Source organism: Misgurnus anguillicaudatus, chromosome 15 (assembly GCF_027580225.2).
Source record: "Misgurnus anguillicaudatus chromosome 15, ASM2758022v2, whole genome shotgun sequence".
NCBI lineage: Eukaryota > Metazoa > Chordata > Actinopteri > Cypriniformes > Cobitidae > Misgurnus > Misgurnus anguillicaudatus.
Window position 1 is genome coordinate 16,962,721 of NC_073351.2, and position 25,238 is coordinate 16,987,958.

Below are 25,238 nucleotides of genomic sequence, written 5' to 3' on the forward strand. Positions count from 1 at the left end.
TAAGGAAAGCTCATACCCAGCTGCATTTAACTCAGCTGTTCTTCAAACATACTATGAGCTTCAAATAGTAGTACTTGATGTGTAAAACTCCTTTAAAAGGCAGCTTGTGTTTCCCTGAGCTGCTGAACAGGCCTGAAATGGCAGTGGAGTAAAATATAATTTACATGTCAAGAGTTAATGTTTTAAATCTCATTTAAAGTCCAGGTGGAATAATGTGTAGGTGAGTTATTGCTGATTCTGTAGATGAATATTGCTAACTTGTATTTCCCAATGTCCCATACCTCTTTATTTAGAGCCCAGGTAAGCAGTTTAGACTCAACCTAATTTATTATAGACTGTTTCCAGAGCCATATTGGGGCAAGTGTGACATTTAATACAATAAAGAAATCTGTTGAAAATTCTGTTGTTTCTTTTACTGTAGCTCTTGTTATATATCTGTAATAAACTCCTGGAAATGGTTGTCATTATGTTTGCAGTGTTGTGAATAATTAATGACATCACACTCATTGGCGAGCATGTCGCTGATATCAGGTCTAAGTGTCTACTGAGCACCACTGCATTCACAACTGTGCACAGTTGTAAATAATGCAAGTCCCTTTGGGCGAATTTCAGTTCTTTTTTTATTTATGAGTTTATTTATTTATTTTTCTGTTGAACACCTCTGTGACAAACAAGTTTTGTTAAGCTGCTGGTGCTGGGCTTCGGGTCTGTTACACATAACAAAAAGTGTTTAACAAACTCACAGGGTAATCTATTTAACATGCAGTCTGAATGACAAAGCGACACGTTTGATCAATTGAATGGATGCGACAAACTTGCATTTACAACCCTATCAGATCATTCTTTGAAAAATTCATAGTTTTTATCTGATCCACTTGCATGTGCATAAATAATTGTTTACATTGGCTAAAGGCCAAAGTATGGTCAACTTTGAACGTCTACACACTACACAATTTCAATATCAGAAGAGTGTGCACGTACTGCATGTCCACCACTGGATTTTTAATAACTGCGCAATGCCGAATGTAGTACTGTATGCACATGCGTCAACGTCTGCGTACACGCACGAGTCAAATAAAGTATACTTTGCAAAGCTGTGCATCGATGATGTAAAAAAAAAAACCATACTTCGGGATAAAGATTTGCAGACTTTTCTGTGTATTTACCTTTCTTGACACATTTGGTAAACATTTTTATTCAAAACAACTTATAGTGCATGACAAGATATAATTATTTTTATCAGTATGTGTGTTCCCTGGGTTTGAAATTGAACCCATGACCTTTTGCACTGCACATTGCTCTACCACTATTCATACACTTAAAAGTGAAAAGTCTTGTCAGCTCCATCATGTTAATGTCCTAATTGATGTGTTAAGAGCCATTGGGTAATTTTATTGATTTGTCAAACTAAATTGCAGTATTGGGTTTAAGACAACTAATAATCAAATAGAAAACATGTCAGCCAAAATCTCTGTAGTACAGATGCTATGGGAATAGTTTGTACTTAAAGGATTAGTCCATTTTCTTAAAAAAAATTCAGATAATTTACTCACCACCATGTCATCCAAAATGTTGATGTCTTTCCTTGTTCAGCCGAGAAGAAATTATGTCCCTTGAGGAAAACATTCCAGGATTTTTTTCATTTTAATGGACTTTAATGGACCCCAACACATAACAGTTTAAATGCAGTTTAAAATTGCAGTTTCAACAGTTTCCAAGGACTCTAAACGATCCCAAACGAGGCATAAGGGTCTTATCTAGAAAAACGAGAAAAAATGCACTTTTATACCACATCTTCTCGTCTATCTCCGGTCCTGTGACGCGCCAGCTCAACCTCATGTAATTGCGTAATGCTGTGGAAAAGTCACGTGTTACATATATGAAATGCACATTTGCAGACCATTTTAAACAATAAATTGACACAAAGACATTAATTAGTATCATTCGACATACAACAACGTCGGAACGGTCCTCTTTCTCCATACTTGTAAACACTGGGGCGTAGTTACGCATACGTCATCCGTGACCTCTTGACGTAATGACGTATTGCGTGAGGTCGTGCTGGCGTGTCATAGGACCGGAGGAAGAAGAGAAGTTGAGGTATGAAAGTGCTTTTTTTTTCTTGTCAAAAATGACAATCGTTTCTCTAGATAAGACCCTTATGCCTCGTTTTGGATCGTTGCAATTTTTAACTGCATTAAAACTGTTAAGCGCCGGGCTCCACCAAAGTCCATCAAAATGAGAAAAATCCTGGAATGTTCCCATCAAAAAACTAAATTTCCTCTCGACTGAACAAAAAAAGACATCAACATTCTGGATGACATGGTGGTGATTAAATTATCTGGATTTTTTTTTTAAATGGACTAATCCTTTAATGTTTATCACTATGGAATGCTGTCTCCGTTGCACTGTGCCTCGTTTTCGGGGCTGACAGAATCTATTAAAGTGAGATTCACAGAGTTCATTCATTTTCTCTTTCATTCCCACTATTGATTTATTGAGCTTTATTCCCCTGACCTGTTTCGACCCCCATCATATTCACCAAACTCACCAATAATAAATGGCTGGAATTCTGCTAGTTTTCATTTTCCCCTTCCTCCTTTTAGATATGTGCTTGTGGATATTATACTTTGGCAGCTTAGTTGCCTGTCCCACTCGAATTGGCTTTTCCACAGATCCGACATTTAATTAAATGGCATTTTATTGATTTGAAGTGAAAAGCAGCCCAATGGGAATACAGAACTACATTGCAAAATGAATAGCTTGAGTTATTATTATCTTTGCTCTTGTGAATACATGCATGTTCCCACTTATGGGAAATGCCTTTAGACGACCCAATAAGAAAAATACATTTAGCTTAAAGATTACAAAACCAAAGACCATTGGTGTTAAAGACGGATTTGTTCTAGGCTAATGAGTGGATTCTCCAATAAAATCATTGTTTTTCCAATTGTTGATTGACTCGGTAATAAGTAGCATTGATTTAAGCTCTTGGTAAAATGAGATACGGTAGAAAATTACTCAACAGATTGTCAGGAACTGCAGGATTATCAAAGTGTCAAATAGCTCTGGATAAAACAGGTGATTGCTTCTCTCACTAGAAGGCTCATTGTGATCCACAGGGGCTTATTACTCTGTTGCACAAAACTTTGCATTCTGTTGCATAAAACTTCCTGTACTTATTTAAACCATGTCACTGTAAAATAAGAATCAGCATTCACATGATTTACTGCTACCTCAGCTTTTTATCCTGTTTCATTTAAAGCATACTCAACAAAACACTAAGCAGTGTCACGTTGTGTGGGAACAGACTGACAGTTTGCAAACACTACGTTCGGAAATCATCAGATGAGACGGCGTTCTCTCAATTCTTTTTGTCTTTTGATGACACTTGCCTTATATTTTCAGTTTCTAAGTAGATAACAAATGTTCATACAGTAAGCTTTCTACAACCTTTATTTTATACAGTACATTCTCCATGACCCTGTTTTGGCACTATTTATTGCTTGTGTATTCTGTAGATAAAAGAAATGTGCTGAATATGCACAACATATTTGGCCTGGCCTATTTTGTGTTTTCCTCCTCTGACACAGTTTCTTTCTTTTTCTCATCATTTTTATCTTATAGAGAGAATCTTTGTATTCAAGAGCCTCGGTTTTTCATTATAGTGGCTTCAGCAACACAATAAGGGTGTATAGAAACACATATTATGTGATTACAGATTGGCTCTTGCAGCAGATAAAGACATATTGTTCTTTATTCAATGTATATCCAATGTTACAACATCCTCAGATTACTGTTATAGCCAATAAGTATCCTAAGCAAAAAAATCAACTACTCACAGATCCTTAAGAATAGCATCCTTCTTTTCCCTAAATTCAGAATTGCTGTTTTGGAAATGTATGTTTTCCTGGCAGTTCATACTGCTTGTCAAAGTTTTGCAGCATTGGCTTTTCAATTTATCACTTTACACAGTCAGCGAAGGCGCGCCATCTGAAACTGTGCCATCTCGTTAATACAGGCCCTGCAGCTCCCCCTTGTGTTTTTAAAGAGATGTGCAATCATTTCGGTGATGTGAAATCCTCGCGATGAGGTCAAACTGTCACGATGAAGCGATTATTTAATCATTGTGACAGCCACGTAACACGAGGGTACGTTTGTGTATTTTTTTTGCATGTACGTGAACTGTACAGGAGACTGTTGTATGTAGCCCAGGAGATTCGTTGCATTTTGTCGCAATGCGCATGCGTCAAACGACTACATAACGAGTCAAATAAACTACTTTGCAACTTTGCAAACCTGTGCAATAGACTGTGCGCATACGTTCACGTACACGCAAAAACAGACTATAGTCCGGGCTTTATGTGATTTACAGTGTTTTCAAGCTATGCATTTTATTAGTATGTGTGTTCCCTGGGTGTAACAGGACGTAGTGGACGTAGTGTCCGTGACATCACCAATTGGTTTGTGAAGATCGTTTTTAAAGCTTAAAGTAGGCGTTGCCTGCCGTCACCATCTTGGCCGTGCGTCACTGCGAATCACTTGTGGATAACCAAAAATGGGTAAAGAGGCGGGTCATGGGTGACGATTCTAGTGACAACAGTGGCCGTTCACCCCTCACTCAAGTGGCCACGCCCTTAATTATGCAGAAGTTTAAGGCTTACTATAATTTAAACGAATGAGTTACAAAAAAATTCACCCCACTTACAGTTGTCATGAAGGGCAAAATTAGATTTACAGACCAAAAACACTTTTTGTACCAGGCTGTAAACATATTATTTTCTACTGTAAGGTTGGGCATTTAAACATGGAGGTCTATGAGAATTGATTCCCTTTTGGAGCCAGCCTCTAGCCGCCAGTCGATGAATTGCAGTTTAAGTCACTTCCGTATTGGCTTCATCAGAGAGATAGGAAAGTTGCCCCACGTATTGACCGCATTTTTTCTCTTTTCTTTTTTTCTCAACAGGTGTTGTTTCAGTGTAGTGAAAACTTGTATCTTGTTATAAGCACCTTTTGTACTATTGCCTCCCTGTGACACATCGCTTTTATCGTTTCCTAATCTTTGTCGCTTTGGATAAAAGTGTCTGCTAAATGCCTAAATGTAAATGCTTAAAATGTAAAGTAACAATTGTGTTCATATTCCTTTTGCAAAATTAGAGATTCTTGAACAAAATCTTAACAGATTACATTTCAGTATTTCCAATTGAGATGTTCTTGAAGCATTACATTTTTCTCCCATGTAAGAACATCTTGATCTTCTGTATTTGTATGTTTGTGGTTAGCACTTTGAAAGCTTTTTTCTTTTCTTTTTTTTCATCACAGATCGTGAAGTTTCATATTCATGAGATGCCATCAACTTAGACAAACAGTTCCTAATTATAAATGCCCTGACGTCACATGCAGCTCCTCTTGCTGTGAAAGTTTAGTTTTTATTAAGCTCTTGCTGCGCTCAGTTTTAAGTTCTCAGTGTCCTGTTTACATCTAATGCAGCTGAACCTGAGAGGAACATTGTCTCTGTAGGAGGCATCATCAATCAATTTAAGACAACCTGCAGCTAAACTTTTAATTATCTTGCAGAGAGCCTGTAGCTAGAAGTGCTCATTGAGAAAATTCATTGCTAATCCCTGTCTTTAAAAAAACAGTGCACATTTTAAATAATTAAACAAAATTTAAAAAGAGAAGTCAGTCACAGGCCTGTATTTTTTAAGGGCCACCACTCTTTGCTTACTCTGTCCCATGTGCAAGATTTCAAATAGCATAACATATAGTCATACTGTATGATAATACCTAGCATGCAGGATAGCCCTTTTTAAAATCATGGGTTCATATGCTGACTTGTGCTTTTTTTAATAAACTAAACTTATTTGGAACTGAATTTGGCATCACCTTGCATTTTAGGTGTTTGGATTTTTTGCATTAACATTATGAAAATAGGGATGTCCCGAGCCAATCCGGGGGATCGGCTGTGTGTATTGTGCCAATCCTTCATTTATATCAGTTGTCACGTGGTGTTGTAAATGAACTGGACTGGATACGCAGGTAAACTTTCTGCTTTGTAAAAATAAGAAAGAATAGCAACAGACACTTGTGACGTCTGCAATGCAAGCATTTCACAAGGCTGTATAGCAACAAAGTGGTGTCTAATACTGCTTAATTGATAAGAAATCTCAAAACTGAAACAAAATGCACTTGGCTCCAATGTAAGAGACAGGGACACTTTCATTGGCGTGATGCTTCTGAACATTTTAAGTTTAAGAATTTCAGTAGGCTACCTCATTACAAAGCACCACTAGGCATTTTTCTAAAGAATCCTTGTTTTATATCACGTTAATGAGGTTTTGTCACAGGCATAAAACAAAGGAAAAGGATGACTGTAGGAAACATGCAACTGTATTGGTTTTAGTTGCAGTAGAAGAAATGAGAAATTGATTTAATCACAAACATTCTCATATATGCGAATGAGTCAAACTCATTTCATGACACATTGCTTTCTTTTTCTCTCGCGCTCTTTCTCCTGGAGCTACTTCCATTCAGATTCATGTGATGACCAGTGTGTGATGTTTACACAACTACAGTGGCCTCACTCACTCATTCGCCCACACAAGGTGCTGAAGTCTCGCCGGAAGCTAACACTAAATCCACACGAAAGTGTTTTTTTTCTTCCTCTGCCCACTCTTATCAACGTTGCTTGGCTACCTTCTTTTTCTCTCTGTGTCCTGTTCAGAGTTTAATTATGATTGCTTGCAGAACTGTAAGTACTGTATGTATCAGCGTGTGTATCCGCATTCACACGCATGTGAGAGTTTCGATGTGTGTGATGTTTGAAACGGTCCTCTGACACACTTAGAAGTAGAAGGAGGTACATGTAATGGTAGCTACATCCCTTCATCATATCGAGAGAAACTACAGCTCATCATGTGAACGTGTAAATGAGACCCAAGAGAAATAATATCTCTCTTAAAGATTAATGAATGCCAACTTATTTTTCCTTCTAGGATATTGTATATTGCAAAGGAAAGATATTGCGCCGTATATTTACATCTGCATTTGCATTTTCTTCATCATTTGGCTTAGATATAGAACACATGACCTGATAGTTCACTGAATAAAGACTAGAGGCAATTATGATTTTGTCTGAGCTATTAATGAAATAGAAATATAAGAATTCATATTTATATATATATATTATATTTTAATAGGTAGACTAAGTAGCTTAAGGCTAAAAAAGTTTCATTTTAAGCATATTTAAAAAACGCACTCTCTTGCTAATCCCTAAGAATTGCAAGACCCTTGTTTGCAGGTATCTGCCCCCCAAGCACACTTCAATTTATTTTTTATCTTTAGAAATTAGGGATTAGGATTAGAATTAATTGTACTAACTTAAAATTGTTTTATTTACTTATACCAGATTATATCAGTCAAATCCTGTCAGCGCACAATGAGGATTACTGCTTAAATTTCAAACAAATCTATTGATTTCTAACATAAAGGGCTCTAGAATACACCCGATCATTTTCATGTTAGCACCACGTTGTTTGATTAGCAAAATGCATTTGCGCCCAATTTTGCGCCCATGGGCGTTCTGGTCTGAAAACGAGGTGTGTTCAGGTGCATTGTTGGCGCTTTGCTATTTTAAGGCAACTAATGGCGCTTTTCCATTGCATGGTACCCCACGGTTTGGTTTGGTTTGGGTCGGGGCAGCTCACCTCACTTTGGCGTGGTTAGCTTTTCCATTGAGTTTAGTATCACTTCGCAGTGGGAGGGATTATAGGCGTGTCGTTATATTTGCGCTGCCTACGGCTGTGACATCATACAAGCGAGAGGCTTGTGTACATTCCCATACATTTATTTATTTCTCAGTCTGCCACAAAATTAAAATTGGCCACCACAAATAGATGTTTACTTTGCACATCGCGTTTATAACTACTTATGTCTCACATGACAGTTTCTGTTCAAACACCCGTGGCGTCAGTTGACGGCTCCGCTGAGCCTCAATGAAGTTGCATTAAAGCATAAATAATACTGACGTGCACGTCGCGAATGTGCCGCCACAAAATTAAAATTGGCCACCACAAATAGAAGTTTACTTTGCACATCACGTTTATAACTACCTCTGTCTCACATAACAGTTTCTGTTCTCTCAGACCAATCAGTGAACTACAGTGTTTACGTGTCACGTTTGGTATCAGCTCGGGTCGCTTGGAACCCCAACCGAGGTGGTACGAAAAAAAGTATCGGGTACTACGAAGTGATCCCAATGGAAAAGCTCCCAAAAGTAAGCTGACCCGACCCAAACTAAACCAAACCGTGGGGTACTATGCAATGGAAAAGCGCCATAAAATAGACTGTCACTACGCCATTGACCAACTTAAACCTGCTCTAAAGTCTAAAGTCAATATGTTTTTTGTTATTTAAAGAGTGCGTTAGTAATATGCGCCTATAAACCTTTTAAATATGAAAAATGAAAGGATTAAAATGTAAAGATTATTATTGAGTCTCTTGGACATAAATGAGGACCGATTATGAGACGTTAGAAGGCGTAAAGAGCTGCTTCACCTAAAAAATTTCCCTGTAAAAAAAACGGTATTATGCTGGAAGCTGTGGTTGCCAGCATTGCACTGTTAATTTACAGCGGGATACTGTTATTAGAAAAAACAGCATGATACTGTTTTGTTACCTACAGCAGTCAACTGTTATTTTAACAGCATGGTACTGTTTGTGTCACCTACAGAATACAGCTGTTATTTAATAGCATGATACTGTTTTTGTTATCTACAGCATAAAACTGTTATTTAGCATTATATACCTGTTAATTTACAGTACATATTAGTCACAACTCCATTATTTTTTAATTTAAATGCTATTATACCCTGCATTTTATATTTGTCAAAGTGGATAACATAGGACAAAAAAGGCCAGGTTATGAATTTTTTATTCTTTATTCTATTCAACACCAGATTGACTGTTATGCTATGTTTGTTATGCCATAAAACAGGCAGAAATACAAGCAGATATATTTTAATATTCAGTGCATAAACTGTGGTGCAACAAAAACGCACCAATAACATACTAAAATACAAAAAAAATCAAACAAACAAAGAAAAATATTGAGATGACTTATCTTTACTTAGAATACAAATGTAGTTTATAATTTAGATTTCAAAAAAAGCACAAAAGTTTCACAACTGTAAAAACAGCACATTTTTAAAAGGATTCAATAAAACATTAATTTGCTTATTCTTTAACAGACACCAGCCCAATTTTAAATATGAACACATGGTTTATAATATACAAACCAGTATAAAAACACCACCCACCAGTGGTGGCCAGGATGCAAAATATGTGTTTGGGGTGTAATGTGATTTCTGAATCTATATGCATTGCACATCATGTCAAAATACGTGCCTCCCGCAAACGCTTTGAATATGATAAAGAATAAAAGAGACATTCACATGATACCCGCAAGACACTCATTTAACACTAAACTCTGATTACACATGAGATTAGACAAGCTAGTATGGCAAAAGCGAGCATCTCTTTTATTATAATCCCCTTCAAAGTGTCTGGAGCAGGCACGTATTTTGACACGACACGCCATGCACAGGTTCACATGACGCGCCAAACACACATTTTGAAGTGACGAGCCACACATGACAATGTTTTGGCTAGCTTTGCATTCGTGCCTCCTCGGAGAAGTCACCTGCCATCACTGCAGCCCACCATATTTAAAAAAAAACTGTATTGGTGGGAAGTGTCAGCTACATTTTAAATGAAGTACCACTCAAAGTCCAAAAGTCTTTTTTAAAAGATTTGATATTTTGAGACTGACTGTTGATGGTCTTCTTTTGCAGTTTTCCTGTTTTAGAGGTCACTTTTCCCTTTGCACCCTTGTTTCCCGGTTTGATTTTAATGAAGCGTCTGGAAAATAAAAAGAGAATATTTTCAGTGAACAATGATTTAAAACTCTGACTTAGCTAATCAAACTTCCAGTAAAACTTAACGAAAATGTGTCATTAGTTAACATAAGTTAACTATTTTAGTGAACATGAATTAACATAAACAATACTTACACAGCCCTTTTGAGTTAATTTAACACTTACTAAGACATTATTAAAAGTTGGAATTGTTCACATTAATGAACTGTGAACTAACGAACACAACAAATTACTTTTTATAAACTATTATTAACAAAAATTACTAAATACTTCTGTGTACTGCTTATTGTTAGTTCATGTTAGCTAATACATTGACTAATGTTAAAGTGATAGTTTAACCAAAAATGAAAATTATTTCATTATTTACTCTCATTTTGTTCTAAACCTGTATGAGTTTCTTTATTCTGTTAAATACCAAAGACGATATTTTGATAAATGATGGTAAGCACAAGGTTGGCACTGCCCGTTGACTTGGGTACTGTCATCAGTGTGGTTACCATCATTTATCAAAATATCTCAGTTTGCGTTCAACAAAATAAATAAACTCACATGCTTAGAACCACATGAGGGTAAATGAGGAAAGAATTTTCATTTTTGGGTGAACTATCCCGTTTAACAAATGAGACCTTATTGTGAAGCCTTACCAAAATTGCCTCCTCAAAAGTTACAAATTCAACCTTTAAAGACAGTCACAAGTTAAAATTAAGTTAATGAAATCATTATTTTATGTGAAACCATTCCTTTTAATTTTTTTTTTTTAAATAACTTGTTACCTTTGAAGGACTTCCAGTGTGGATGCTGCTTTCACTTTTTGCAAGATGAATATGTAATACAAAGAAATCAATGCAGCAAGTCCAGTGAGACACGTTGGCTGAACACCCTTTTGGCTTTCAGGCTTATCATCCATTGTTTAATCCATTGTCCCTGAGAATCACCTGGACCAAATGAATGTATAGATTAATGTATAATCCTTAAAGGGATACTTCACCGATTTAGCATTCAGCTTTGTATCTGTAGAAACCCGGCAGTATTACTGAATGACCATGTTTCCCTCCATCATTTCCCCCTGAGAAGAGAGATATCTGCATTTTGGTTCTGCAAAAAAGTCCTCCGATGATGCAAAAATCGTCATATTACATCATCGGAGGACTTTTTGCAGAACCAAAATGCAGATATCTCTCCTCTCAGGGGGAAATGAGGGAGGGAAACATGGTCATTCAGTAATACTGCCGGGTTTCTACAGATACAAAGCTGAATGCTAAATCGGTGAAGTATCCCTTTAATATCTGGAGAGCTAAGTGTAGAAAAGGCAGTGAGAAGAATATGCAAGCACTGGCAAAGACACAAAGTGCCATGTCCTTCAACCTAACAGTATGTTATTTTCAGAGGCCATTGTCATGATACAATTAAATGAATAGTAATTGAGGCCCACTAATGTTTCTAAAGGTAAACTGAAAATCACAAATTCATTTAGTGTCCGTGTAAAGTCTGATATTAAAAGTGTTCTCAGTTTCAGTGTTCTCAAATACAGTGGCCTCCAGAATGAGGCACATAAAGCTTGATGTTCTCCTGATAGTAAAAGGCACAGCAAGAAGGTCCCCGATTCGAGCCCCGGCTAGGTCAGGTGGCCTTTTTTTGTGGAGTTTGCATGTTCTCCCTGTGTCAGCGTGGGTTTACTCTGGGTACCCATAGATGCCAAATTGTCTCTACCCCAACCAGTGTTTGGATTGACTTGTGTGACTAAAAACTTGTGTATGGATTAATCAGTTCTCACCATGAATATAGCCAAAGATGCTGGAATGGCATAAAGAATTAAGAAAGAAAGAAAGATAGTAAAAGGTTGTGTCAGCCTGGAGTGTGGGCCTTGTTTAGTAAAAAATGTCAAATTTTATATATTTACCAAACAGGATCAAACAAGGTGTCACAGGTGAGTAACTAGTCTTCTCAAAGTCAGCAGGAGTGGCACACATCTATTAGCAAAGATAACAATTTATGATAATTAAAATCTGCAAAAAGACTTCATATTTTACAGAGGCAACAAAGACATTTTACTCACAACATGAATGGTTATAAAAAATGATACTCTCTCACCTTTTACTCACCTTAATCTGTAATATTGGTCTATACAATGCACGAAAAGGGAATAGGGACCAAAATAGCACCAAAGCACCAAAATATACCTACATGGAGGATAAAAGTAATTCAGATAAGTCAAGTAGTAATCTTTTGATGCGATTCAATTGGTTTTGCAACATACAAAACTGTAACACTTTTTAATGTACATCAGTTTCTAACCATAATCATAAATTCAAGTTTGACTGCACTTTCTTGTATTTGATGCATAATGACTTTACAAGTTTGAAATCATGTTTGCAACAAAGACTTCTAGATGCACAGTGAATGAAATGAGTTACAGTTTTTCACCAAGAACCATTTTGACTGCTCAAGTCTTATGAATTAGGGTGCCTTTGTTTAATTTTTGTGTAATCAGACTACGAATTCATATACCCCACCTACCTTAACTTACTGTATACAATGAAGCCAGGATATGTCCATTTTATAAACTTAATGTGTCTTACCACCAAAAAAAGCGTGCCACATACAACAGGATGTTTCAACCAGCTAACGAGCATGTAATGAATTTATAAATACCAGATCTTTTTAGTGTTATTTGTAGATATACTTGGTAACAAAGGATTTTAAAAGGATTTTAAGATAATACAAAAAACAGGCGAATTTGCAGATAACACAAGTGTATCTTTCACTTGCATAGACAGAATGCACACATTAAAAATGTAAAGACACAAAACCCATAATTGATTTTGATCGTTCCTCATTCATCTTTTACACAGATTTTAGTAAAATAAACAGGTTGGATAAAACTTTGGTGAATTCTTACCTGTAAACTGATGTGAGTGTAACTGATGTGATGGTAGAATACCTGCTTTGCCTGATTAAAATAGGAAATGGAATCTGATTTATTTTTTTAAAAGCTTTACTGAATAAAATGCAATATTTAAAAGTAATATGTAATTTTAAAATAGCACAAGCATCGGTAAAGTTGCAGACATGCAGACAATCCAAAATGGCGTGCACAACGAAAAATATGCTATAATACTGTTAAATAACAGTGACATTCTGTTGTTGCTCGACAACCGACCTGAAGTGAGAAAGTCTACCCACAATGCACTGTAAAAAACAGCAACTTACTGTTATTACATGAAAACAGCATTTTGCTGTTAAATTTCCATGTAAATTTACAGCAATTTTTTACAGTGCAGGTAAGTAAAAAATGCTTTGCTTTAAAGGGGGGGGGTTAATGGTATTTCAAGCATTCTGACTTATTAACAGAGTTATAGAGTTGTTTCCTCATGCTTAACGTATGCAAAGTGTCAAAACAGCAGTTGGACGTGTTATAGAGTATTTCTGTGCCGAACGCACTTCGCCAGGGTTCGTACAAGTTTCGGCAAGTTTTTTTTGATTACAATTCTAACTGACGTTTCAGGGGTTTTCGATACGTATCACTTCTTTATATGGGCTTCCACCCGGAAAACCCCGCCCACCCGTCAATCAGCAGGAGACGCTAGAGCTGCTAACAGCTTATCACGCCACTCAGCTTTGTTTAATTTCAAAAGTCAACAATGGCACGAAAGAAGAAGTGTGTTTTTGGATGTAAGGAGAAGACATCCAGCCTTATGGAAACAATGGATATAGTTTATTATCCGGAGTAGCAGCGGAGCATTGCGTGTATCGATTTTCCCAAACGGGTCATGACGAGTTGCACGCGGTAAGTAAGACTTCTGTCTTATGTTGGAAATAGTCGCGTGCATATTATATAAATGACACGAACATGTAGTGAATCATAAGTTAAAACAGTGTTGTATAGTGTTGCATGACTCGTACTCGCTCCTCTCGCGATATAACTCCTCCTTCTTACTTTTTTCGTACGTTATCGGAAAGATTCGGTAAAGCTAATCTTTCTTTTATAAATCTGATTAAACTAAAGACTCTTCAGAGATAAAAAAGGATGTCATACTACTCTATAGGTACTCCAGATTAACATCAGAAATGCAGAAACAGCGTGTGTTACGTGAGCTTTAAACAAATGCATCTATTTTTAAATGTTTTTAAATGCTACCCCACTGATTTATTGTATATGATGACTCTGTACCTGTGGATATGATGAGATGAGAAGAACCTTTTTTTTAGTAATGCTTTTTTAAAAATCCCATGGCGCTGTCCGAGTGCTGAAATGGCTCTCCACACGTTCTCTCATTGGTTTATTACACGTTACGCCCAAAACACACCCATTACTCATTAGGAGAATAGGAACAACCATTTTAGGCTGTGCGCTTGGCGCATAAACCATTTTTCCTGTCGTTAAATTAGCAAAAGTGGATTTGGACATGCCTGTTTAGCGCTGTGTGCTTTAGACAATACGCTTAGAACGTTTAAATAGGGCCCAAAATCATACTACAGATATGAACACAGATTTCTGTCTTTCTCCGTCTTCAGAGTTTTCAGAATATATAGCATGATGTATTCAGTAATATCACTGTTAAGTGGATCTTCTGCAGTCTTTCATTCATCCTACGACACCCATTTGCATTTTGTTCAGTATCATACTTTTAGTCCAGCAAAAACCTGTCTCATACTATCTGCACTGTAAAAAAAATCCGTAGAAATTGCAGCTGAGTTGCCGGTAATTTACCGTAGATTTAAATTTATGTTATTTCCTGGCAACATTTTGTTCAAAGTTAAATGAACATTTAACACTTACAAGTCTTCGCCTTTACAGAGCAAAACCAAAAAACAGCATCAAGCAAAGCACTCTGGGAAACAAAATCTGAAGCAAAAAACAGAAAAAGGTTGATGATGATTTCTGGTTCCCAGAATGCTTTGCATGAGGCTGTTATTGTGTAGTTTTATTCTGTAAAGATAAAGACTTGTTAAAATGTAAAATTTATTTAACTTTGAACAAACTCTTGCCAGTAAATAAAATAAATGTAAATCTACGGTAAATTACCGGCAACCCAGCTGCAATAACATTGAAATTTTTACGGACTTTTTTTACAGTGTGGTTATCAGTATGTTAATGAAAAGATGTCAATCAAATTAATTGATGTTTGCTATAGAACCCAGCACAGGTGCACATCTGCCCTACTGAGTAAATATCAAAGTAATATGGGTTTAATTTGGTAGTGTACAGTGCAGTGTGGTTTAAAGGCGGACCTCTGTGACCTAGTATAATGAAATTTTCATTTTCCCATGATGTTAAAGTATTTTGGTTTTACTTGGGCTTTTACAAAATTTAATTAAAGTTCTGTTTTAAAACACCAAAGCTTTAAGCCTATTAAGAAGATTAGCATCAAATGACTTTTTAATTTAGCATAGCTGTTTATTTATTACGTAGTTATGACAGAAAGCATGAAATATTATGTGTGTCATTCTATTCTACATTTAAAATGCATTGTCCTCAAACCCAGCATGGCAGCAGACTTTTTGATGAATCTAAACCAGCAGAAATTATAAAGTGACCCCAAAAGGTGATTTTTTTTTAAGAAAAAACAAGATTTTCTTTATCAGTCCACTCGAAAACAAGTAACCCAATGGAACGAGCTTGATACAGTTAATTTTTGTATTGTATTGTTTGTGGTTAAATCTCTCTTGAGGCATCATGGCTACAGGTAGCACATGAAAACAAAACAAACTGTAGCTGGTTGCTTGACATCTCAGTCTCTTCCTATCTAAATAGGCAGTTCTTGACCGAAACAAGCTGCAATGCGGATAGGAGACATGCTTTCAGTTTTTTGTGTTGATGACACAGATGGGGTCTCCCCTGATAAATCAGAATGCTGGCAGAGCAAAACAATCTTCCCTATACGCTTCCTCCCTTTTTTTATGATTGTTTTTCTCTGTCTGTTTCTGAAATGAAATCTGTACTCTTCTTCAGACTGATTTTTTTTAATCTTTTTTTTCTTCAAATTAGTACACTCAGGATCATCACAGTGCTTCGGATGATTTTCACCATCCTCTCTCCCATGTTACCAGTGGCCATAGTGTTGCCATGTAAGATCCCGTTTGATCCTCAAACAACATTTCTTGTCAAAGAAGCATATTCTTAAACAGTGCCGGACGGTGACTTCTTTTTCTAGGGCGCTCGATGCCAAGTTCGTCACAACATGTATGACGCCCGTCATGTGTGTGGTTCGTTATTCAAAATATGTGTCAAAATAAGTGCCTGCTGCAGACGCGTCTAAAGGGTTTATGATAAAAGCTACCCGTTCTCACCAAGATGCGCACAAATGACACGCAGTGTCACCATCGTGCAATAGATACGCCAAATTCCGATTTTGCGTGCATATGATACGCCAGTCCTTCCCATTCACTTATATGGCGAATCGTTTCGTGACGTTTTATTTATTGTTTTCTCATTTGTTTTCTGTTTTTTAAACCATTTTCGCTTGGGTTTAGGGTTAGATTTCACATTTGTTTAAGCAGGTTATTTAATATACAGGTTTCTCTATGTTTTTATCTATATTTAAGCCATGGTCGCTTGGAGTTGGGGTTAGAGTTGGGGTTTGGGTTAGGATGTCATTTTTATATAACAAAAAGTTGTTCTAACCCTAAACCCAAGCGAAAATGGTAAAAAAAAACAGAAAACAAATGAGAAAACAATAAATAAAACGTCACGAAACGACCCGCCATATAAGTGAATGGGAAGGACCGGCGCATCATATGCACGCAAAATCGGAATTTGGCGTATCTATTGCACGATAATGACACTGCGTGTCAATTGTACGCTTTTTGGTGAGAATGGGTTGGATAAAAGAGACGCTCACGTTTGCCAGATACTCACATAATCTCATGCGTAATCAGAGTTTACTGTTAAGGGAGTGTCTTGCGTGTATTTGTGAATGTGAGTGCTCTTTTATCATAAACGGTTTTGACGAGAATTTAGTTTTTTTGATAAAACACATGATGCACATGGTTCACATGACGCAAAAAACACTTATTTTGAAAACACGAGCAACACACGATACTCAACACATATTTTGAATTTGCACCTCTCGGATGAGCAGTCACGAGCCGCCACTGTTCTTAACCATAAAATGCTTGATGCTGTAAACATAATAAGTACAGAAGATACTCTGGTGTGTTTATATATACATATATATATACATATGTGCACACACAGAACAACACACCAGTTTGCAGGAAATACAAGGATGGTCAGGTTCACCATGACCCAAATATTGTCCTCCTGCTACATCATCATACATCATGTTACACTAAAAAAAATGATTAATTGAATTTAATCTATTTTTTTAAGATAAGTGAGTGCAATCAATTTATTTAAGCTACATTTAAACAAAAGTTTTATATTTTATTTTACGTTACTAATCTTTTTTGTTTAAGTGTAGCTTAAATAAATTGATTGCAACCACTTACCTTAAAAAAATTGATTAAATTCAATTAATCATTTTTTTCAGTGTATTTGCTTATAATAGCTGCTCACAAACACACTGTTATTGATCAGTTATGCATTTCTGTTTTTAAACGTTTTTCTATACTCTACACAGTATCAACTCACAGACTTCTACAAATTAAACTTTCATCTTCAAACTTCAACATTCATATGTGGCAAAAGTAACTGTATAGATATTAGTGTTAGTAATGCCTCCAGTCTCTTTTAGTTTCTGATGCTTTTTGACATCTGTACTCACTAGCTACGTTTACATGCAACCAAATAATCTCAAAATGGCTCAATCGAATTCAAAAGCCTTTATGTAAACATCTTTATCAATACGATTGAGGTCGATCGGATGCAAATTTTGATCTTATTAAAAGGGGTGGTGTGGTCTGTAATCCGTTCATCAGGAGAAAAGTATGCATGTAAACGTGTGAATCGTAGTATTAATCCAGGTGTGCCTGACCTCAGTAGTCACAACAACAATAATCAGACACACCTGGATTAATCAGTTTGTCCAATAATGGCAGACAGGAAACAAGGAGCAGGCTGAAGATCAGGAAGTAGTGCAGCTAGGCATAATGCATATTGTGCTTAAGTTTACGTCTTATATTTACCTCTTATTTATATATCACATGATACTCATCACAGAAATGTGCAATAGCAAAGCATTGGCAACATGCATTATTAAGGTAATGGGCTTACGCACTGTACATTCTACAGAGTTCATGTGTACTTTTATAACATAAGGCTACATAAAGCAAAAATATGCGTCGTGCCTTTTGAAATTGCCTATATCTGAAAATTTCTAAGAACACCTTTCTTCAACTCAGTTTTGACTTTATACATTTATCCAGAGATAAAGCGTACACTCCTCTGCTTTTTTCGAGTTCAAATTTGGGCTTCTGTTTCAATTGTTTCCATGAGTTGATTTTATTCTGCAGGTTAAAGATGAAAGGATTTCGTTCATTAGATATTGGTATTTAGGATGTGAATAGTCATTGAGATGCCTTTGGGCTAGTTTTGAATGTCCATTGGGATGGTTTTCATATGTGAATCTGGCAACCCTGGCTGTCCTTTGAATCAAACAATTGAATCAGATTTCAATGTGTAGGTATTGTACATGTAAACGGTATTGTCGTAACCTGCAATCAGATGAAATTCAGTCGGATTGACAAAATGTTGTGCATGTAAACATAGCCATAGAGAAACATGTGAAGGGATCAATAGAGCCCCACTGAAAGGAATTGCTGGGGCAGTAACATCTTTAATACCCACAGATCTGTACAGACACTGTTATAATAATGGTGATTAATAGTTGGCTGATATAAGCATCTCTTTCACACTGTCAGATTTAAATGCTCACCGTTTATCCTTTTCTCCAAATCTTGAATAAATTCACCATTGTCTAAAAAACCTAGTTCTCTTTAATGCTGTTTTTATGCATTGGCCATCACATTGCGGAAAACACACATAATTTTACATTCAAGGCTGCCCCCAAACTATCTTACTATTACTTTATCTAGAACTCAATGTCTTTATCTGTATGCTATAGGACCATTGTGTTTTTTTGCTTCGCTTGTCCTTGGTGCAGTCATTTTTGGCAAACCTTTATAATCAAGCTTTATTTAAATTTAAATTTTTTTAATTCATTCTGACTGGAACGTATTATTATCATGTGGCCTTTCGCTGTCTAACTGATTGGTAGCTCTCTCCTACCAACCTGTCATACAAAACACATAAATACAAACAGAAATGCCTGCATATCCTAGAAGCAAAGACTTGCAAAGGTACACAGAATGCAAACACAGACAGACAAAGTGCTGTCAAATTACTGAGATAAATTTGCTTACACTTTCACGCCGTGTCCAGTGCAGACTGATGTGACATGTTTCCGATGACAAGCAATTTGTGCGCCACAAAGAGCCCAGTCAGTCAGGAAATATTTGTTGTTTAATGAAATGGAGATTGGCAAACAACCAAATGTCCTATGGCTTGTATGCAGGCATGGCTGGTAAGGACAAAAAAATCTGATTTACATGGAAGGGACAAATAATCTCTTTGGTTTATAATGTTGCACCTTTGTTTCTGCTTCTATTATTAGCAATCTTGCCTTTGGTATCTTCATAGTTCCTGAGGGATCACTAAAATACAATTTAAAAGTTATTATGGTCCTGAGAATTCAATCCCACCTTTCACCCCTTTACCTGCAGTCCTGAATGTTTTTGGTCACGCTCTTCAACAGCATTGTTATGAAGTGTCAGATAGATCCTTGGAAACTAATGGCAGTGGCAGGCACTATATGAAATAAAAACGTGCTGTGTAAATCCTAATCTGCTGGACACGGTTGTGGATGACTGTAGGAATACATTCACACTGATAGTACAACAGAGCCAATACACTTTCACTGCATAATGCACTGCACTGCACTGCATTTCTTTCATCCTCATGTCAGCATCTTTCACTGTCAGCACTTTACTGTTTCCTGCCAAAGTTCATCGCTAATCATAAACCTCTACACTGTAAAAAATTAGCTGTAATTATGCAGCTGGTTGCCAGTAACTTACTGTAGAAGATAAAGACTGAAAATGTTTCATGTTCATTTAACTTCGGACAAACTGTTGCCAGTAAATAACATAAATGTAAAATCTACAGTAAGTTACTGGCAGCTAGTTGCCAGTAATACCCAGTAATACTGTAATTTCTACAGACATTTTTTACAGTGTAGATATCAATTAAACTCATTGGGGCGGTTTCCAGAACAGGGTTTATAGTAGTCCCAGACTAAAATGCATGTTTGAGCTGGCATCATTTAAAAACAACTTGCATTGACATATCTTAACATATTTCAATGCCATTATTTTGTCTTAAGATGCACACCATCTTAATATTCGGTTAATATTTTGATGGAGGTGGCATTTAGCAGCTTTTGCATCTGAGCTCTTTATGTACAAGTCGAAATTGACTAACTTTATCACATGTGCACCAATATTCTCTAAACTATTGTTCTGCTATTAAAAGGAAACTACTAACTTCACCAATGTGTACCCCAGTTGTTGAGAATTGCAATTTGTCATATTTCAAAATGCAATGAAGTGTGCATTCCTTTAAAGCTGTACAGGATTTTTTTCAACCTTGCAGTTTCTTTCCTCAGCGATTGTTGTTTAGATAGAGTTTTACTCCACAGTTTGAACTACTGAATTACTTTCTATTGACCGGTCTGACCCAAAAGAACAGAAATGTTCAATCCTGATAAAACTCTCTTTTTTTCTCTCTCTCCCTTTTTGTCTGTCAGGAACCTTGGGAAATCTGGATTGAGAGTATCATGCCTCGGTCTGGGTGAGTATTGCTTTATTCATCTCAAGAAATGTATTTTGTTCTGCTTGTCTTTGTACGCTACAGTAGATTGACAGATAGCAGCAGGCACAGATTTTGAGCGTTCAGTTTAATTCTCTGTATAACAGTTCATTAATCATGTCAAGCACCATGCTGGCTTGAGAATATCTGCCTAGTGCATTTACACATACACACACTCTCTCTTGCATTTTCACAATCACACACACACACAATCTGGCTCTTGATGTCGGCATAAGGGGGACTGTACAGTGTGATATATGCCTACAAATACACAAGCTGAACTTTTGTAACCATTTTAGGCCAGTCAGCTTTCAGTACCACAGAGACGACAAAAGGCAGACTCAGCTTTCCGAATGAAGCGGGACAGTACTATAGGGACTCACTATGCTTGTGTACATCTTTTTGTGTGTGCATGTGTATTTAAAAATAACTAGGAAGATGAATAGTTTAAAATGTGCTACTTATCCAAAATGCATTGGTTTTAGTCCGGCATACATCAGGTTTAAATCTTCTTTCCCTCAATTCATGTCCCATCACAACAGCCTCGAAACAGTAGATTTATTTTTAACATCCTGTAAAATAGAGCTGTCATGTGAGATGGTAGAAATGGATGGCTCGTGTGCTGTTGTCATAGTATTTTTCACAAAAAAATAGGCCGATATATCAAGGTGAGAGTGCGGTCACAACATGTTAAGAATGTAAACACAAGAGAAAGTATAGTATGTCTCTCCCTTGCGGAGAAGGGAAATAATGAGTTATATAGCATCAATCAAGATAAGTGCCCAGCAGTAAGACTGTGTAGACTTGTATGGAAAACACAGCAAAGCACAGGCTTATGGCGTATTCAGGTTTATATAAGGCAAATTTACCATAATCTGTATCATTATTTCTTTATATATATATATATATATATATATATATATATATATATATATATATATATATATATATATATATATATATATATATATATATATTTATATATATATATATATATATATATATTTATATATATATATTTATATATATATATTTATATATATTTATATATATTTATATATATTAGAGCTGGGCATAGATTAATCTAGATTAATCTCATACAAAATAAAAGTAATTTTTTGCATAACATATGAGTTTGTGCTGTGTGTAATTATTATGTATATATAAATATATGAACATTCATGTATGTATTTAAGAAACATTTACATGTATATACATATTTATTTATATTTTATATTTTTATATATTCTAAATTATATATAAATAAAAAAAACGATATTTAAATAAAACATTTCTTAAATGTGTGTACGTATATATATATATATGAAGAGTTTGGTTCCAAAACGCGATAAACGCCATTTTTTGAAAAAAAAATGAGTTACTGCCAAAATCAGTATTATATCAGGTCAGTAGTTAAAAGTAAATTCTTAATTTTACGCAAAATCCAATATCCGCCGTGTTATTCTGTCATCTTTTCTCCCTTTTTTCCCAATATGCGATAAGCGCCACTCCCCCTTTTTTACAGAACGCAATAAATCCTACAGCGCACCATTCACGCAATGTAAACAAACAATGGCGGCGCGCTGAGTACATGGAGTCCTAGTTTTCCTCATCTACTTTGTACTTCGTGATCAACAAACAAAACAAAATAATACATAAATTGCATTGATAAACCTGTGATGGTTTTCTGTGACGGGAAAGAAACGTAAGCCATCAACATCTAATAATTTCCCTGAGAGGCACTCCGGAGACCCGTCTTGTTCTTGTTCTCCCGACAGCATCAAGCTTCTCATGCTAACACATTGACCCCAGGAGATCTTATGAAAAACTTTCCATTATTTTACTCAAAGTCAATGAAAATCGAGCAGGACCAAAACATTTTACAGCTGATTGCTGGGAAAGACGTTAAGCGACGACGTCAAATATAACCGCAGAAATGACAGGGTTCTTAATATGACAAAGTAAGTGTTTTGATTAATGACATTAATGTTTATATTTTTAATTAGTGTGTACAACTAGTCAACTAAATAAATATAACATGGCAAAGATGAATGCACATTTATATAGGCTATTGATTCAATAGATTTATAGCATTTTGAATAAAAACTTGTCATGGATATATTGCATTTTGTGGAAAAAATAATCCGTTTTTATAATAAATCTTTGAAAATCAACTTATGGATTTTTATTTTTTATATAACCTAAAGATGCTATGTGAAAGTTTGTAACAGAAAATAGTTGTTTTCATTTTGTCACTTTCTTGGTATAGAAAACACGTTTTTACCTACATTTGTCAAAATGGATTTATTGCGTTTTGGAACCAAACTCTTAATATTTATATATATATATATATATATATATATATATATATATATATATATATATATATATATTTATATATGTATGTATGTATGTATGTATGTATGTATGTATGTATGTATGTATGTATGTATGTATGTATGTATGTACATAATATTTACATACATCACAAACTCATATATTATGCAAAAAATTACTTTTATTGCCCAGCCCTAATATATACATATACATAAATACATACAATAATGCAAACTCACAAAAAATATTGTTAAATTATTTAATACATTTTTGCTATGTTTGCCTTTCTGTAAATAATTTTATCATAAATCCGGTTAATCAATGAAGGGTTGTTTGAATGAAGTGGATAGTTGCTTTAGAGGTTGGCAGAGGTAGTTGTTCTGGAGAATATGTGTATCATTATAATGTAGAGCAGCCACCCAGGTAGCCGTCTCATCCAAAGGTCATCGTGCTGCCAACTGGCTATCTCCTATAATGCCACAAGTGCACAAAACTGGTGCTACACTAATGTTTAAGCAAAGCCCACTGGGGATCCTGTCAATCTACATTAAGCTTAGAGGGGTTTCAACCCAATATGCTGACAGCTTCACTCAGTTCTCTGTAACGACGCAAGAGGAGTTTATAGCAAAAACAAAACATTGAAATCTAAATGTATTTTAACCACGTTTGTTTTGCTTTAGTAATGTACCACTGCTCGCTTATCCAGATACAAAATTTAAAATGCAATCCTTCACATATATTGGATCAGTTTTATTTCATTGCACTTTTTCCAATGTGCATTGTTGCATAGCAGCTTTACTGTTACACCCTGTGGCTCAAAAAGGAACACAACAATAATATGGAGACTCAAAAGAGCTCAATAAAAATATTAATTAGCAAAAGAAAACTATACAAACAAACGTATGTAATAACAGTCAGATATCAGTAGTGTATGTGGGGTGAAAGTATGTACTGTATATGTAATGTGGTATAGTGGTGCTACACAAAAGAAATAGAAATTAAAACAACAAACAAAACACCATCCAACAAGCATCTCTGGGCCCGGCCATTCATGTGGCTTCTTTTAAAACGTCTACAAGGATGGCAACAGGTGTCTGACATGGGATGATTTAGATGCCGTCATTAGGGGAGGGCCAAGTCATCAACCCAAACCAGTCTGGGTAAGAACCCCACTATAGACGTAAGCATCCCATTTGTAAAAAAACATATTATTACTAAAAATGTTCACTAAATATTAAATAAAACTGCAAAACATATTATGCAAATGTTTACCTAGTATTTTAAAGTCTATTTTAATACTATACTATTATATATCTGTTTTTACCATATTTGGCTGGTTGATCTTTAGCTTTATAACACCACAAGTGTGAGCAACTTTGTTTAGCCTGCAGGACGATTGGATTTCATACCCACTCAAATTGTTTTCAAGGATCACTTCACACACACTCAACCACCATTAAAAAGCACACTGAATCATCCAGACATAAAAATACCTAGCATGCCTCTCTCCTAACCGTTTCTAACACCCGAGAAAACTTTTAAGCCCCTGTTTCCACTGATAGGTTGCTGGTGCAAGCTTTACAGTCGATTTATTATTATACGGTATGTGACTTTCTTGGGGATCGAACCTATGATCTTGGCATTGTTAGTCCCATTTTCCAGATGTTGAGCTGCAGAAATGCAGAGTTAAAAATCAGCAGTCAAGACTTATGAGATGAGAAGAATTCACCATATTTCTCTGGAGATGCTGTCTTTCTTTTTTATTTCTTCTACTTCTTTTTACTTGTGTTACTGTGACATTTAGTTCTTGCTGCCAGCTGCTTATTGATTGAATCAGAAAAAAAATGTACCAGTGGAAAATTGTAAAGTAAATTCAAAGGTACAGAAACTACAGCCTGTGTCTTTAGGAATGAGATCACTGTGTTAATGTGTGTGTGCGTTTTTGTCAACATGAATAAGCTTTTGATCCTCCCCTGCGTTGGCCTTTGGATCATTTCCCACAACCGATGAGAAAACTTACCTTAAAATGTCGCTCATTTTAGCTCAGACGCTTAGTGAGAAAGGTTTATTCCTTAAAAAATTTCTGAAATTTCATCATTCAAAGTTTTTTATTATGCAGTTAAATCCCTTAAGCTGAA

The 25,238-nt window shown here is 35.8% G+C and overlaps 1 protein-coding gene across 7 annotated transcripts in view; it reads left to right on the forward strand.

The window, feature by feature from the left end:
* The window catches only part of kcnab1a (potassium voltage-gated channel subfamily A regulatory beta subunit 1a), a 111,097-nt gene that overhangs the window by 58,476 nt on the left and 27,383 nt on the right, over positions 1–25,238 (forward strand). For all 7 annotated transcript variants that reach the window (XM_055173770.2, XM_055173773.2, XM_055173772.2 and 4 more), the window contains one exon: positions 20,702–20,745. In XM_055173770.2, coding sequence (XP_055029745.1) covers positions 20,702–20,745 — 44 coding nt within the window. The remainder of the gene's footprint in view (positions 1–20,701; positions 20,746–25,238) is intronic.